Source organism: Pelodiscus sinensis, chromosome 4 (assembly GCF_049634645.1).
Source record: "Pelodiscus sinensis isolate JC-2024 chromosome 4, ASM4963464v1, whole genome shotgun sequence".
NCBI classification, from domain to species: domain Eukaryota; kingdom Metazoa; phylum Chordata; order Testudines; family Trionychidae; genus Pelodiscus; species Pelodiscus sinensis.
Genome location: NC_134714.1, coordinates 97,324,844 through 97,343,294, shown reverse-complemented (window position 1 = coordinate 97,343,294; position 18,451 = coordinate 97,324,844). Strand labels below are relative to the sequence as shown.

Sequence of the window (18,451 nt, the reverse complement as noted above, 5' to 3'; positions counted from 1 at the left end):
TTGGTGCACGTTACAATTAATACTTCACTTGTAACATATAAACATTTAAAAAACGCACTCTGTTAATCTTTATGCTAAATACTCACTTTTTGCTTTCCTCTTTGCTTAGACAATTAAATCAGTGGAAACTACTTCAGATTCTTAATTTCAGTGTTTGTATTTCAAACACTATAGAGTGGAAGTGGGCAAATACTGGCCCATGGGTTGGATTTGGTCCACCAGGGTTAGCCCACCAGGGGACCCCACATTTGCTTGCACCTCTGCAGATATGGGGGATTGCAGCTCACATTGGCCGCGGATCACCATTCCTGGCCAATGGGAGCTGTGATTGCTTGCACCTGTGGAGGAGCAGGTAAATATAGTGGCAGCATCCCACCAGAGGTTAACCCTGGTGATCCACCGCTGTTTTATTGCCCACCCCTGCCATAGAGGAATGTTTGTGGATTTTTTTCAAATTTTATTTTCCATTTTGGAAATTGTTCTGTTTCAGGTTCTAAAAAAGCATGTCAATGTTTTAATTTGGGCTGAATTTAACTAGACAATATTCCTTTAAATAACTGAGAGCTTAATTTCGCAGTCATTGCTTGAGCAAATCTCCTCTTAGTACTATTTTCTCTCTCATATATTGGTTTTACACCAGACTAACGCAAGGAGAGAGACAGAATTTGTGGATGTTTTGTTTGAGCAAGATTGCAGAAAAAGCCCATAAAAATAGGATTTCCCATCTCATATTGGGCTCTACTAGCATTACATCTGTGCATTGATTTAATTGAGCATGAGGGTCAGCTTTCGCATATGTCAAAGCAAGTTCAGGACCAAGAACTACAGACATGTAAAGTAAAACCAAAGGCCTCAATCTCATTGAGGTCAAATATGTAAAACAAGCTTGAGGCTTTTTGACCAATTTGTTTTTAAATTGTGAGTGGACAATTAAGGGTACGTTAAAAGTATTTCCCCACATCTTAACAAGCTGCCTGTTTTTTCTAAATATTTTTCAAAATAACAGGAATGCTATTTCGGCATCCCTGTAATCCTCGTTACACAAGGGTTAAAGGATGTCTTGAAACAGGACATTATTTTGAAATTTGGCGCTGTGTAGACATACCAAATTTCAAAATAAGCTATATCAAAATAGAATCTAAATAAGAGATGCAATTTGTGTAGTGAAAATTGCATGTCTTATTTAGAGCTTAGTGTGCTGTGTAGCTGCACCCAAAGTGAAAAACTACTTGTTTACCTAAAACGTATAATTCAAAACCAGCTTCTTTGATTACAGGCAGTCCCCGAGTCACGCGGATCCGACTTAAGTCGGATCCGCAGTTACGAACGGGGCCCATCTCCCTGGTCTCCAGCAGACCAGGGAGAGGAAGCAAAGTGGCGGAGCACGCGGGCAGTGGACAGCCCAGACGCGTCTGGGCTGTCCGCTGCCCGCATGCACTGCGGCTTTGCTCTGCTTTGCTCCCCGTCTCCCTGGTCTGCAGACCAGGGGGACGGGGAGCAAAGCGGTGGAACACGCGGGCAGCGGACAGCCCAGAGGCGTCTGGGCTGTCCGCTGCCCACGTGTTCCGCCGCTTTGCTCCCCGTCCCCCTGGTCTGCAGACCAGGGGGACGGGGAGCAAAGCAGAGCAAAGCCAAGGAGCCCGAGGGCAGCAGGACAGCCATGGCGCGTCTGGGCTGTCCCGCTGCCCCCGTGCTCCGTGGCTTTGCTCCAGACGCATGTGGTACAACAGCTGGGGCACTGCCGGTTGGTCCCGTAGCGCCGCTCTGGGCGCTACTGGACCAACCCGGCAGCACCCCAGCTGCTCTGCCCCAGACGTCCTGATTCAGCCACTGCTGGTCAGTTTCAGCAGCGGCTGAATCAGGACGCCTGGGGCAGAGCAGCTGGGGTGCTGCTCGGTTGGTCCAGTAGCGCCGAGGAGCGGCTGCGCTACTGGACCAACCCAGCAGCACCGCAGCTGCTCTCCCCCAGGCGTCCCCAAGTCAGCCACTGCTGAAACTGACCAGTGGCTGACTACAGGAATCCCCTGCCCCGGACTTCCTGGAATCAGCCGCTGATCAGTTTCAGCAGCAGCTGACTGGGGGATGCCTGGGGTTCGTAAGTTGAATCTGTATGTAAGTCAGAACTGGCGTCCAGATTCAGCTGCTGTTGAAACTGATCAGTTTCAGCAGCGGCTGAATCTGGACGCCAGTTCCGACTTACATACAGATTCAACTTAAGAACAAACCTACAGTCCCTATCTTGTACATAACCTGGGGGCTGCCTGTAATTTTAAACTTACTCTCTTCCAGTCTAAGAATCAACCTAAGAAATCTCAAGTATCACAAAGCCTTCAGGCTTGCTTTGGTTTTCAATACTTGACCGATCAGTATTTTTATAATTTATACTTTTGTATTTTCCCCAAATTCCTATTCGGAATAACAGTTATTTTAAATTAAATTTTAAGGTGGCACCTTGTTGGCTTCTACGTTATTACATGCATCAAATTTGAAGTAGTTTAATGCTCATCTTCTAGTGTTAATAGCTATTGTTACATAACGTTGAATAGAGCTACAACTGCAAAGTGGCTTTACAAATTCCTTTACAAGTACATTAAAAAAAGCTATAGTTTAATATCTCATCATACGCTCCTCACATTTCAAATACCTGTATTTCGATAGCCTCAACTTTACATATATTCCATAAAGAATCTTATTTGACGTATTAAAGAGTCAACTCTTTAAAATTTCATTATTGCTTTTTTTCATACTTGTGTCAAGATCTGGGTATAAGTTTGAATTGGGACTGCAAAGAGACTGTTTTGTCTCTATGCTGGTATGTTTTAGACCTAACATCAGTCTCAATGCAAGAAGCGTAGTGGCTTCAGCTTGAAGCCCACTGAGATGTAGGTAGCTCAATTTCTTCTTTTTCATAACAATAACCTGAAAACTAAAACACTAAACTCTGCAATCCATAACATTTACCGAGGAAAAGAAAATACCTATCTAAACAGAAATTTGAATCATTTTAATTCTCATAAAGATGTCCCAGCCAAATCAACACCAAGGCTCTGGAGGAGGTGTGCAAAGTAGAGTCAGCAATTAATTATGGCAGTCTGTGAGGAAACATAGAGTCCGTCAGTTCAAGTATCTGATATGCTTCCTATAATAAAAATATTTATTAGCAAATGAAAAGAGGCAAAATCTAGTGGAATATTTGCATACAAGGTTCCGAGGGCCATATGCCAGACACTTGAAAGTGAGTACAGGGAAATTTCATAGCAAATTCAATGTTATGGCTAAATATTTTATCCAATACCACAAACTAAAAAAGGAGAGAGAAAAGGTTGATTTGTGGATCCAGTGGAACACTACATTATACACACTATTAAACAGGGTGAAATAACTTTAATTTACTCATCTGATTTACTGGGAAAACCAAGTCACTGTCATATATTTTGTTGTAACCGGCATAATATTTTTGAAGAAAAGAGAGGTAAAATTTTGCTACATGTTTTTGCCTTAGGTGAACACTGTACATATGCATATTGTAAAACTTATTTCACACAGCATGTTCAGTGAATTAGAAAAAACAAACAAAAGAAAAATCATTTTAATATCGTTTTGTAGGCAATTTCCCTTTTACTTATTAGTCAAAATATTTTTTAACATTTCTATGCTAATCTATTTTAGCACTTGAAATTGAAGTCATAAATATTATATTTATATAGACATACAGTATTTACCATCTATTTCCAAGTCATATATTAATTAGAAATTGGCTGTGAAGTTTAGTGATATTTTCCACCTGTGTGTTAAGTCAATGACCCATTAACTATGCTGACAAGAAATGTATATACCTGATGACTTCAAATTTCAGATGTCTATACTCATATATGTTTCCATATAGAATATGTACATTTTGTTTACATTATTTGAATTCAAATATTTAAAAGTTTCTAAAGGTAATAAGCATTTGATGAAAATTTCTGCTCAGAGCTATTTCTAATGCAAAAAGAGAAATGATGTTTTTGAAATCAATGGTGATTTAAGTATATTGGTATAAATATATTGGTATAAGGATATTGGTATAAGCTTTATGAAACTGACAGCTCTGTTCTGAAACTTTGATAAAAAAAAGATTCACGTTTTTAGAAATAAAAAAATAAAATAGGCATATCTTTAAAAAAAAGCGAGAGAAAAGAAATCCTGATTGTTACAACTAATGAAATAGCTGATGACAAAATAGTAGTCTTTTTGATTCTGATCACAAAAAATAAACTGGTAGTGACAGGATATGATGGATAGATTTGACATCCTGGCAAATCACTGTCATTGATTCAATTATTCTAATTCAGAATAAAAGCTGTATACAGTATGTGTTTATGCTACAGTGGAGTTTTTTAAGTGATTGACATTCATCATATTAGTTAGACAGTTTTAAAAGCTATGTCTTTGTTTTACACACAGTGTTGTCAAGAACAAATAAAGTAAAACCTGGATAGTATAAGAAAAGCAAACCATTTAATCAACTTTTCAGTTTGAATCTTATCAAATACATTAACATTATTGTATTATAGTAAAATGTTATTTGGAAAGTCAATTTCACTCTAGCCATATTATTTCCTATTATAAAGGCTGAATTTTAGGTAAGCTAAGGTAATCTAAAATCTGGTTTGGAAGTACCAATGTACCTATATGCCACCTTTCAAAATGGAAGTCTGCTTCATAAGAAATAATATAAAACAATGTAATTTACAGATCAGTACTGCCAAGTATTCCTAATTCAAAGTAATATATAAGAGAGGTTTAAAACATATTTAATAGTTTTTTATCTGGAAATTACATACACGCACCCATGCACACACACACACACACGCACACACACACAAAATATTCATAAGTTCATAAATAGTGTACCTAAAGGTATGAAAACCTGAATTAGTTTTATTTTCTGTTGTGTTTTAGACCAGAATTCTGTGATACTCTTCCCCAAGCTCCAGTGCACTCTTCTGGTTTTCTACCATTAATGTAGCTGTCAGTTTGAATTTCAATCTTGAATTATGTCTGTTGACATAATTTCATAGTGCTGACTTCAATTGTTTGGGATTACTGTTTTGAACTACACAAGGAAATCAATTCTTTTTTCAATGTTTACTAAATTCCACTCAAGTGCATTTTAATACATTTATTAACCCATAAGGCAAACTAATTATCTATAATATATTCTTACTATGGAAAAATTCTTTATCAATTTAATTATTGACACAGTAGAACACATATGAAAAACTGCAATACATTTTTGAATGCATTGTTTATATACTTTGTAAAATAATGTCATATATACTACTTTTGGTTTTGACATCAGATGTACTATTTTTTTTTCCAAATAATAATTGCTAAATTTGGCTTTAAAATAAGACATGATAATGAATTCCTTAATCTCATTTAATAATGTTCACAATACTGTCTAATTTATATTTTACATTTATAATCAATGTTTAATACAATCATGTAAATCAGACACATTTAGCTTGTGAAAAACAACACATTTGTTATTGTTTCATTAAACATCTTCAACTTTAACAACAAATATAATTCTGATATTTCTCTGACAAGAACAAAATATTCTACATTTCCAGAATAACAATGCAATGCAGCATTTTTTCAATGTAACAAAACCTATGAGGCATATTTTGTAAAAAAAAAAAAAGCAAACAAATAACAAACGTCTTCAAAGAAACCAAGATGAGAAAACAAGGCCTCTTCTCATAATGGGTATTTTTAAGGACTGCTGGGTCAAATCATTAAGAAAAATATTTTCATAAGTCATTAACAATCATAATTAGAGTGTCATGTACATCGGAGTGAAATTGCTAAGTAGAAATCACTAGAAGTCCAGGTGCTTCTTGCCCGTGGCCATCGCACCACATCCTGAGCTCAGCAGTTTGGTGGATTCTGCCAGATCCTGTTTGCTTGAGCGGCTCACTGTGTCTGACAAGTCTGGAGGCAAATGCAGTCGCTATGGCGGAAGATTTTCAGCAGAGAGTGGGAGAGAGAAAGAGAGAAAAGAAGAATTGTAACTAAATTTGCTTTTGATAGAATATTTCAAAATGCATTTCTATTTTTCTGTTAATCAATGTTTACTTTTATTTATCCAATATTGTTGCAATCATTTTTCAAACTGGTATCCAGATATTACAAATGGTATCTTTGCAAAATATTGCTTTTTGTTGTTTCTTGTTTCTTCCCCCTCATAAATATTTCTGAAGTGGAAATCTATGTTTGTAAAATGTATCTAGATGTAACTCTGGGCCTGATCCTTAATATCTTGAAGTAAATGGCAATTGTGCTTGAGCATTAACAGCAAGATAGAGCCCTGTACTTGATATCTCATCACAATATAAACATTACTGTATCTCAAACATTCTACACAGACAAATAATGTCTTGTGACTGAGTTTAAAGGCAATAAGCAATATATCACTGATGATAGATACATATCACATTGATTACATAACATAAGAAGCTAAAGGCTTGTCTATCTACTTACTATAAGATTGCCAAATCTTAATAATAATACTTTTTATTTCCATGACATATTCCATCTGTAATTCTTATACAATTATATACTAATAAATTCAACCTTGCAATACCATGTGAGGTAATAAACACTGTTGAGTCCACTTTACAAATGAGGAAACTGAGGCAGACATATTACATGATTTGTCCACAATCAGCTCTGGTCTACACTGGGGAGTTATTTTGAAATAACAAGTGAAAAGGCTGACCTATGTGGCTATCCTGTTTAAATTTACAGTTCTCACGACAGCAGGATAGCAATGAGAGAGGTTGGTGGATGTTGCCAGACCTCAGAGATTTATGTTCACTTTTATTTGCTGTTTTACTGAACTATGTTTTTCTTATATTTAAGTTGTTGATTTTAAGTATATACATTTTCCTTTTATTTTGTGCCTTCTTGACTTTTTTGAAGATTCTACTTTATAAAAACTTAAGAAAAACAACCGAAAAGCAGCGCACACAAAAAAAAATCCCACCTTTTTTCTCGCAATCACAGAACATGGGACTATACACCTGGAACAGATGTCATCAAGTCCAGCCACCTTTGCTGAGGCAGGACTAAGTATACCTAGGCTATCCCTGACAGGTGTCTGTCAAACCTGTCCTTAAAAACCTCCACGGATGGGGATTCCACAGTTTCTCTTGGAAACGTATTCCAGAGCTGGCTCACCTGGATGGTTAGAAAAGTTTTCATAAAAGCTAATCCAAATCTCCCTTCTTGCAGGGTTAAACCCATTTATTCTTGTCTTATTTTCAGAGGACATGGAGAATTAATCACAATCCTCTTTATAACAGCCCTCAACGTAGTTGAAGACTTATCAGGTCCCCACTCGGTTGTCTTTTCTCAAGACTTAACATGCCCAATTTTTTTCACCTTTTATTAGTTTTTCTAAACCTTTTATCACTTTTGTTGCTTTCCTCTGGACATTCTTCAATTTGATCACATCTTTCCTAAAACGTAGCATCCAAATTGGACACAGTACTCTAGCGCAGGTCTCATCAATGCCAAGTGGAGCAGGAACATTTCTTCCAATATCTTACATATGGGCTACGTCTACACTGGCATGATTTTCCGGAAATGCTTTTAACGGAAAAGTTTTCGATGACCCTGTTATTCTCCAGGTACTTACAAACTGATCACAAATTTGGTCTAGTATCTTTCCAGGTATCAAAGACAGGCTGGCTCATAATTCCTTGGAGCGCTTTGTTGTCCTTTTCAAAGTTAGGTACTGTGGTTGCAAGGCCTGCTGATGGGGAAGAGGGCAACTGCCATGGGGCCCACTGATTCAAAAGGGCCCTTGGCTTGTGGCCACTGCCCCTGCAACCGTGGCAGTGTCTGGAGCCCCAGGTCCTATAAATTGCCACCCGAGTCCTGGGGGGGGGGGGGGGGCTAAGGGCTGGCTAGGGGGAGGGGATGGCAGTGCAGCACAGTCCAGGCGGCTCTGAGGGCCAGCTGCCCCAACCCTGGCCCTTCCGTCTGTGGCCTGGCCCCTTTCGGAAGCACAGAACTGCCCCTCCTTGCCAAAGGGCCAAGCAATTCTGACGGCCCCCGTGACGGACGCTCATCTCTCCAGTCTGGGACCTCACCCATCAGCCATGATTTCTCAAATATCATTGTTAATAGTTCTGAGCATGCTTCAGCACCCTAGGATAAATTTCATGACGTCCTGCCTACTTGAGTATATCTAACTTATCTAAATATTGGTCAGCCTTGTTATTTCCCTGTTATGGCTCATGTTCACTTCCCCTTGTTATTAATTGTGTTGAGTATCTGATCACAATTAACTATTTTAATGAAGACTGAAGCAAAATCAGCAGTCAACACCTCAGCCTTCATAGTGTGATCAGTTAGTAGCTCTCCTTCCCCACTGTACAATCTGATTGTTAGATTTATTGTTGGATTGCAGGGTTGTACAACTGGAGCTAGCTCTAGAGATGGACTATGTGCTATTTGCCTAACAATCCGGCTGGTTAAACATTAGAGTATTTTTTTATTAACCAGTAGGTGCAGCAGTCATTCAAAGCTGCATGTAATACAAATTGAACCTCAAGTCTGGCACCCTGGGGACTGACTGGTGCCAAACCAGAGAATTTGCTAAACCATGGAAGGTCAGTATTGTGTAGTAGCATTGCCAACACTGCCACTGCTTACTGGGCACTTAGAAGACATTTTGGGGTAAATTAGAGCTAAATAACAGCACAGAACACTGAGAGCCAGGACTGGTAGCTGTAAACAAACTTTATGGGACCATGGGAAACTTGGCCACACTCATAAAAAGTGGACATGTACCTAACTAAAATCATGCCGACCACAGACGTTGCCAGACCAGAGAGTGCTGGACTAGAGAGGTTCAACTTGCAGAATAAAAGGCTATGTGTATATTGGAGCGTGTGTTTTCCAGGAGATCAGAGAAGACATAAAAGTTATGTACAGAATGAAAAGGCATACAATATTGCTGAAAGCGAGTATGTATATATGCAATACATTACATGTGAGGCATATCATTATCCAGAAATATATGTGCTCTTTTATAGAAAACTGTACATTGTGTTTACAGCTATCTGCACTATGTAAGTCTTCAATGGAAAAAAGTTTACAAAGCACACAATGTCATTATTTTTTTCTTGGACCCACATTTTATGCATTCAGGCCCCAAAGTCCCTAGTATAACATGTTATAAGTGATATGTATTGGCCAAATAAGACTTCATACTGCAGTAATGTATTACTGAAATATTTTGATTTTAATTTCTGCAAGATGGATTAGTGTTTGTTTTCTTTCAGTACTGCAGGGCACTTTTTGATGTCACAGTATCAAGTCATGAGAAATAGTAAAGGCAAACATACACATTAAAGAGATATGTTTAAATACATTTCTGTTTTACCATATTAAAAAGAATGCTTTGCACCCATATTACACTTAGGGTGTGTCTAGACTGGCAAGATTTTGTGCAAAAACTTGCCAGCCGTCTACACTGGCTGCTTGAATTTGCGGAAGAGCACTGATGTTCTACTGTGCGAAATCAGTGCTTCTTGCGCAAATACTTTCACGCTCCCGCTCAGGAAAAAGCCCTCTTGCGCAAATGTTTTTGCGCAAAAGGGCCAGTGTAGACAGGCAGCTAACACGTTTTGCGCAAAAGCAGGCTAAATGGAAAAAAGCCCTAGTGGACGCTTGGAGGCTCTGTACCGCAACCAGCTCCCGGACTGTCAGCCCCTCCCCTACACAGGTGTAGTGACAGAAGCAACAGCATCTCAGAATTCACTACTTAGGGTGTGCTGAGCATGCTCAGTAAGAGCAGTTGTTGCTGCTGCCCTCACTCTGCCATTACATGGATTCAGATGCTGCTTCTGACTCTTTACCAGCATTTAAAAAGAGTTCAGGGGTCAAATCAGAGCAGGGGGATGGGCAGGGTGTAAGCAGGGGGACAGAAATTAATTGGCCTGGAGGGGCCCAACTAACTTTAGGGTGAGGCAGAAGAGGGGCTGGAAAGGAAAAATCAGGTGGGGGGGGGGAGGAGGGGTGATTGGAGTGTGCAAAGGCAGGGTGGAGGGGAAGAGAGGGGTTTTATTTCCCATCACAGGGCAAAATGTGGGAGCACAGGGCAGCTTCCTGACTGTGCTCTTAGAGGTACAGCTTCCCTAATGCCTTGGCTCTCCCTGATATCCACACAGAGCCTGATATCTTTCTGCATTGCTACAGTGCAGGAGACTGAATGCTGTAAAACATCTCACATACAGTGTGTGAGGGAGTGTGTAACATTTTTAGGATCTAGAAGTTTTTTTATCAGTTTATATGTCAATGTGAAGCCTCATAACAGTTCACAAATTTGTCTTATCAGCTACTGTGATTCCCTGACTTGCACTTCCATTCTGGTAATCCATTTTAATTATAGTTTTGCTCCTTTGAAAACGTTATGTCTATTTCTCTTATTACGCTGAACACTTCATCATTTCTCTGTATTACCACTATGCAATGCATCATTTCATCATTTATCTGTATCATTGTGCAATGCATGTCATGGCACTATTTGCTTTTTTTTAATGGCTAATACTCAAAATCATTTAAGTAACTAGTAGTTACTGGTGTTAGCAATTTCATCCGTGTTCCTATTATAGCACTTGCAGCGGTTTTTGTACTTTGATTTGTACCTTGGAGTTAATTTTCCTTTTTATTTTTATAAAGCACAAGTTTTATTCTGTTTATTCTAACTGTGAACATATCTTAGACACTGCTGTGAACTTACTGTCATGAAGAAAAGTTTGCTGTTACCTAAAATGTACTTCACTACTACTAGCCTATGTATAGTTTTAACTGAAAAACTCTGAAAAAGAAGACTGGAATATTTTGGAGTATTGTTTTTCACTTAAGATACTTCAGCAAGATACCAGAAAGTAATTTCTATAAAACCTTTATTACTATATACATTTTTAGTATGTTATAACAAAATCATTTTACTGTTTCCACTCAAATTTTTCATAAACCTCTCTTATACACACTCATTGCACAAATATTTTTGAACTCCTTTATATTTAAAAAAAATTGTAGTCCATGTTTACAAAAAAAGCACCCCCCACAGAAAACTCCTAGTATGGGCCTGCATGTATACACACAGATGAGTTATAGTCTTAGGTTTCAAAAGGTAACAGAAGCTTCTCTAACAAGCAAGTTCTGTATGTCCTTCAGGGTAACTGAGACCAAGCACCAGGGATCTTTGCTTATGGTTAGTAATCCTTGCCCCTTTACAGCCCAATAAGCATAATGATACAGCTCCTTCTTGTCAGGGCTTCCCTCCCTCTCCCCCCCGACCTTTTCCCCAGAGTTAAAGTTGATCATATGAATGTGCATACCTGTCTCTTCCTAATGGGTGTGGTGTGGGTACAATCAACAAATCCACACTGGTTTGTGTCACGTCCTTCTTTTGTTGGGCAGGAGATAACACCTCCTGTGGCGAACTAGTATTTCTCATTAATCTATCCAACCAAATACTTAACCCGGCAGAACAGTCTGTCCTATCTCAGAAACTCTTTTTTGCCCTACCACTTCCACACAAATGGCACAGTTCTGCAGTGACCCGGAAGCCTATTTTTGCCGTCTCCAACTAAAGGAATATTTCCAACGCACCACTGAACATTGCCCTGACTCACAGGATCCTACCAAAATATGGACTCCTCCCGAAGGTCAAAATGACGTTGATTGCATCTGCAAACGTGCACAGGCTGACACTGTGAACAAACAACATCATGTGACATATAACTGCTGAATGCAATGCTATGCACAGCCTCAAAAACAACTGACATTATAATCAAAGAGGCTGACGAAGGGGGTGCTGTAGTCATTACGAATAGTTCAGATTACGAACAGGAGGCTGCCAATCAACTCAACAATACCACATTCTACAGGCCTCTTCCCTCTGATCTCATTGAAAAATACCCCAAAAAACTACACCATCTGCTCCAAAAACTCCCTGTGATAGCACGGGATCAAATCTATACAGACTTACCCCTAAAGACCTAACCAAGGCTATTCTATTTGCTAACCAAGATCCATAAACCTGGAAATCCCAGACATCCCATCATCTCAGGCTCTGGAACCCTCACCATGATTATCTGACTATGTTGAAACTCTCCTCAGACCCTATGCTATCAGCGCTCTTAGCTATCCTCAAGACACCACTGACTTCCTAAGGAAACTACAATGGATCAGTAATCTTCCTGAAAACACCATCCTGGCCACCAGGGGTGCAGAAGCTCTTGACACCAATATTCCACGCAAGGATGGACTACAAGCTGTCAGAAAGAGTATCCCTGATCATGTCATGGCACACCTGGTGGCTGAGCTATGCGACTTTGTCCTCATCCACAACTATTTTTGATTTGGGGACAATTTATACCTTCAAGGCAGTGGCACTGCTATGGGTAGCCCCATAACCCCACAATAAGCCAACATTTTTATGGCTGACCTAGAACAATGTTTCCTCAGTTCCTATCCCCTACTGCCTCATCTCTACTTAGGCTACATTGGTGACATCATTATCATATGGATCTACGGGAAGGAGAATCTTCAAGAATTCCACAGGGATTTCAACAATTTCCACCTTACTATCAACCTCAGCTGGTCCAGTCCATACAAGAGATCCACTTCCTGGACAGTACAGACACATAAAAGATGTTCACATAAAAACCACTCTATACCAGAAACCTACTGACTGCTGTTCTTACCTACATGTCTCTAGCTTCCATCCAGGACACATCACATGATCCGCTGTCTAAAGCCCAGCTCTAATATACAACCGTCTCTACTCCAATGCCACAAACACATACCAGATCTTTATCAAGCATTCTTAAAACTTATATACCCACCTGGGGAAGTCGGAAATAATTGACAAAACCAGACAAATACCCAGAAATCACCTAATTTACGATAGGCTCAACAAGGCAAATAACAGAACGCCACTGGTCATCACCTACAGCCCTCAGCTTGAACCCCTCCAGCTCATCACTTACAATGTACAGCGGGGTCAGCAACCTTTCAGAGGAGGAGTGCTGAGATTTTACTTATTTACCTCTATATTTGGGTCTGAGTGCTGGTGATACTTTTTAAAGTCAATGATAGTCCAACTTACAGCAGCTTCATTAATAAATTAAGATGCAGATCTTACCTTTTAGTGCAGGGGTCGGCAACCTTTCAGAAGTGGCTTACAAATATTTAATTTATTCACGGATCTGTGTGCTGGGGGAAGGTTGGGGTAGAGGAGGCAAGGCCAGGCTGGGTACAGTGACCTTATTTTCTGAACTAGTTGCAGCTAGGGAGAATGGTTTAATTTAAATTATGAAACAGATGAAGTGTTTTAACTTTCTCATGTTAGTTTATTAAACTTCATAAAGTAAAATATTACATCCAACACAAAAGGTTTCAATGTTTTCTTTATTCATGGCAGGAGTGGGGACCCTTTTTTGGGTTGGAGGTCACTGACCCACAAAAAAGTCAGTTGGGGACCACACAAGTAAGAAGGGAAAAAACACCTCCAAAGACCCCCACCCCTCATTGATATGGCCTCAACTGAGACACCTCATTCCTCTGGCGCTTCAGCCTCACGGGGTGAAGAGAATGGAGGGCGAGGGGACTGAGGTTCAGGGCTTTTTATAGACCAGATTTACTTTTCTGGGGTTCCACAGTTAGTGGATCTTCTTAGGCTCTGGGGTAAGGACAAAAACAAGGGGTACAGTGTGTGAGACAGGGCTGCCAGCAAGTAGGATAGGGATGGGATGCAGGATGTGGGAGGGAGGTTGGTGCAGAAGGGGGAGAAGTTGTGAGGTCTGGGAGGGAGCTGGGGTGCAGAAACAGGTTGGGAGTAGGGTGTCTGGCCAGGTGGTGGTTGCAGGAGCAGGGTGGGATGTCTGGCCAGGCCAGGAGGGAAAGTGCAGGGGCAAGGTGAGGTGTCTGGCCAGGGAGGGTGTTGGCAGAAGCTGAGGGTGTGGGGTCTTGGTGGAGAGAGGGGAGTGAGGGAATTAGGATGTGGGGGGATCTGGGCATGAGGAGGGACCTTACCTGACTTTGAGCCCCCTTACAGCAATGGTGTGGCCACACTAACCTAGGACACCCCAAAGGGAGTTCTCATTGCCACTGCCAAGGCCCACATGGTCTGGGGCTGCATGGCCACGGCAGAAGCACCTTCAGTCCCGGCCAAGGCGCTGCTGAAGAGCCTCAGCCCCAGTGCTGCCTCCTCCCACTGCAGCCTAACCTGCTGCAGGGAGGAGGGCGCACCCTACAGCGGCTGTGTGGGGGAAGATGGGCAGGGCTGAACTCCCTCCCGTGTGCTGTTGAAAATTCGCTCGCAGCCATAAGTGGCACGCATGCCATAGGTTGCCAACCCCTCTACAGTCTGTTCTGAAAAACAGTCCCTCACTCTTATAGACCATGGGAGACAAGCCAGTTCTCGCCTACAACTGGCTCTCCAACCTGAAGCAAATACTTACCAGCAACCACATACCATACCACAGAAACAGTTAACCAGGAACCTATCCCTGCAACAAACCCCTTTGCCAACTTTGTTGACATATCTATATAAGAAACACCATCACAGGACCTAGCCACATGAGGGGCTCATATACCTGCACATCAATTAATGTGATACATGCCATCAAGTGCCAGCAATGCCCTTCTGCTCTACGCCAAAGGACATATGGACACAAACCAGACATCAGGAATGGTAACACACATAAACCTGTAGGGGAATATTTTAACCTCCCTGGACATTCAATAATTGATTTAAAAGTAGCCATCTTTCAACAAAATAATTTTATCACCTCATTACAAGAGGGAGACAGCTGAACTGGAGTTTATTTACACGTTCAATACTATCAGCTTAGGCTTGAATAACAATCTTAACTGGTTAATACACTATAAAGGAAATTTTCCCTGCCTTTGGTATTCACATTTCCACACCAAATACTGTGAATGAGGCACAAACACCCTGACTTAATTAGCTTCATTAACACTGGTCCTACAATTTACAGGTAACTTCTTTTGCTGTTTTATATATATATATACCCCAAATGCTGTAATTTCCACTCCATCTGAGGAAGTAGGTTTTACCCACGAAAACTCATGACCTAATAAATGTGTTAGTCTCTAAGGTGCCACAGATCTGCTTGTTTTTTTAAGGATTTCCTAGTTGGTGATACTTCTCTCCAGACTGATTAAGTAAACACTTAAATATTACTTTATATCATGGGATGCAGCAACTCACATGCATTTCATAAAATCTAAACACTATTTTAAGAGTACTAACCGGTGAGGCAGACTGGTTTCCAGTTACATATTAATCAGTGTTCAGTTGAGACTTAGGGGGCTTTGCATGAGCTGGTATATGGTCTGCCAGTTTCACAGGCAAAACATGCAAATCACTAAAACTCATCATAAAAGATGGTAGGTTTGATTCTCTTCTGACCACCCCGTCATGAGTTATGAGTAACACACTTACGGTACTTATTAACCATTACATTTGGCTATTACCAAGACAGTCCAAAAGTTTGAATTTTAAAATGTTGATTAAAAAAATTACAAACCAAATCAACAGTTGTTCTGTCTGTTTGGGTCTGTGACCTAAAGTCTGTTCAGAAAAAATATTCCATGGCACACCGGTCACCAGTGGATTGTGAGATTTAGGATTATGGGAAAATAGAAATGAGTTTTGGGTGTTTTGCAATAGGATGAAAGCGACGGGGGCTGGCTACTGGATAAAGGGGAATAACTGAATTTGTTCTCAAGTTTTCTCTTGTTAAAAAAGAATTCCAACCATTTATAAACATAGGCTGAGAAATATCTTCCCATCTTCTTAGACAGTACTTCCTTGTTATCTCCTGTTTTCTTTCTGCCTCTTCTCTCTCACTTGGTGGTTATTATGTTTTCTCTCTACATCCCTTATCTGTTATCTCATTACAGTTTTAGTGCCTAGGACAGGACTGGGCAAAATATGGCCAATGGGCTGGATCCTGCATACCACGCTGCCAGATCCAGCCCACAGGACCCTTAGCCAGCTCTCTGCATGCCCCACCCCAGCTTGGCACTCAGAAAAGCCAGTTGGGGCGGGGGAGGGGCTCTGTGATTGCTATGAGCCTAGGGGAGGAGGAAGAGGCTTCTCACATTTCCCCTGCCTCCAAAAAAATCTTGCAACTTTCACTGGCTGGTTGCCAGCCAATAGGAGCTGCCTGTTTCAGGACAGGCAGCATGTGAAGTTCTCCTTTCCTCTCCCTTTGGGCTTGCAGTGTTTGGTTCAGAGCAGCACGCATGTCCCCTGCAGCTCCTCTGAATATATTAGGGGCCATGGAAGGCAGTGACCCTGGCTAAGGAACCTGCTGGACTGTTGGCCGGGAGCCACCCAGGTAAATGTCTCAGGGCCAGAGCCTGCCTCTGACACCCCAGCCCTTCCCACCCCCACCAAACCATCTGTTCCTCTCCTGCTCTCCTACCCCACATAACCCAAACCCCTTTGCATCCCCTCTCCTACACCCATATGCCCTCATAGACCCTGCACCCCTCCTACACCACTCTTCCAGGTCACAATCCCCTCCCAGAATTTGCACTCCTATCCCCACTCCAGTCACAATCCAAATTCCTGCTCTCCCCCCACACTCATGCCACAGGTCACAATCCCCTCTCAGACCCTGCATTCCTTCCTGCATCCCTTTTAAAGGTCAGAACTGTTTCCTGCCTCCCGTTCACTGCACCCACATCCCCTGCCATAGGACAGAGCCTCCTCCTTCACCCAAGCTCCCTCCTGGACCCCACACACCTTCCTGTGCCTCAATCCCCTATACTAAACTACCTTCTGCACCCATGCTCCATCCCAGACCCCACACCTCTATTAATCACTTACTAAATTCTTGGAGTGATGCTCACCCCATGTTAAGAGCTCTGTCTTCCATTGATCAAGACCCCATTGTGGTAGGCATTATAAGAACACAAAAGACAGTCTCTGCCCCAAAGAACATACAAGCTAAAATGAGAGCTTACAGATGGCTACAGACAGATGTGGAGAGTACAAAGAAACAATGAGACTACATTGGTCAGCATAAAAGGCAGTTATATGAGCACAATACCAGTCTAATTGCTAAGTTTTTTGTAGGCATCATGGAAAAGGGGAATTTTAAGATGGGATTTGAAGGAGGACAATGAGGTATCTTTGTGGATGTTTATGGGAGTTCTTCCCAAGCATGAGGGACCACATCAGAGAAAGAATGAAGGTGCTTGTTTGAAAATTTAACAAGTGGGTGATGGAGGATGGCATGCTTGATTGATCAGAGGTGGGAACTGACATTTTGACAGTGAATGAGAGATAACAAATAAGAGTGAGGATAGGCCAAGAAGGACCTTGAAAGTGAAAGCAGTTTGTGCTTGATACAATCGAGAAGGAGGAACCTCTGGAATAATGTACATTAATAGGGATAATGATAAAAATCTTATACAGAGCCTTTAACTCAGAAAGTACACACAGATGCTGTAGGAATCACCTTATGCATCACATACATTCCTTAACCTCTGAGATGAAGCATGGTAATAATTTAGTTGCACAGGAATATTACAAACCAGTAGAGATCAGAATACAAAGCACATTACATGAAATTCAAATCACGACAGAATTTCAGAAAGGCACAATGACCAACTTGGAATTTGGCAGGCACCCTGAGGCTAACACTTCCACTCCAGAAAAAAATTCCTGGGTTTTCAATTTCCTGATCAGTACTTCCACTTTATAGCTTACATGAACGATTACACCTCCCTTATTATTATGTATGAGGTGTCTGTTTCTGCGTCAACTCAGAGGGAAGTACTGAATCAGCAACACCCATTCCTGTGCCACTTGGAATTCCCTGTGAGAGCCCTGATCTTGCTATGAGCGCTGTATAAGCAGACCTCCTCCTAATGCCCAGACAGAGCCCCATTAAGTGTTGATTACATCCAACTCTGCACATCAGGTTTAAGCATGGAGAGATGTGGCTATAGGTTAAGAGCCCAGCTATTATACTCTGGGGTGAACTCCCACCTCCACTGAAGTCAATGTAAGTTTTACCATTGATTTCAATGGGGTCAGGATTTAAAACCCATTCTGCACTCCTGACTCCAAAACAAAACATATCCAACTGTTTAGTGAGCTTCCCTTTTGCAACTAATTATTTAAAATTCTAGTTTCTGATGCTGCACCCTTTCAATAATATTCCATTTTAAAATAAGATTAAAAAATGTTTTCCACTTCCCTGACAAAGTTAATAAGGATATGTTCATCAAGGGAGAGTGCATGGATACAAAAGCAACACTGCCAAATGTGTTCAAATTGGCAACGTGCACTCTTGCCTGTCCACGAGCTTCATTAACAGCAACACTGAGGTAAGAC

At 41.1% G+C, this 18,451-nt stretch overlaps 1 protein-coding gene across 4 annotated transcripts in view; it reads right to left on the bottom strand.

Moving 5' to 3' along the window:
* ELP4 (elongator acetyltransferase complex subunit 4) overlaps positions 1–18,451 on the bottom strand; it is a 345,800-nt gene that overhangs the window by 14,690 nt on the left and 312,659 nt on the right. For 3 of the 4 annotated variants that reach the window (XM_075927788.1, XM_006128898.4, XM_075927789.1), the window contains one exon: positions 5,150–5,998. The exons of the other annotated variant lie outside the window; for it this stretch is intronic. In XM_075927788.1, the coding sequence (XP_075783903.1) occupies positions 5,853–5,998 (146 nt within the window). In that variant the 3' untranslated portion in view covers positions 5,150–5,852. Of the gene's footprint in view, positions 1–5,149; positions 5,999–18,451 lie in introns of those variants that run through there. 4 annotated transcript variants of the gene reach the window in all.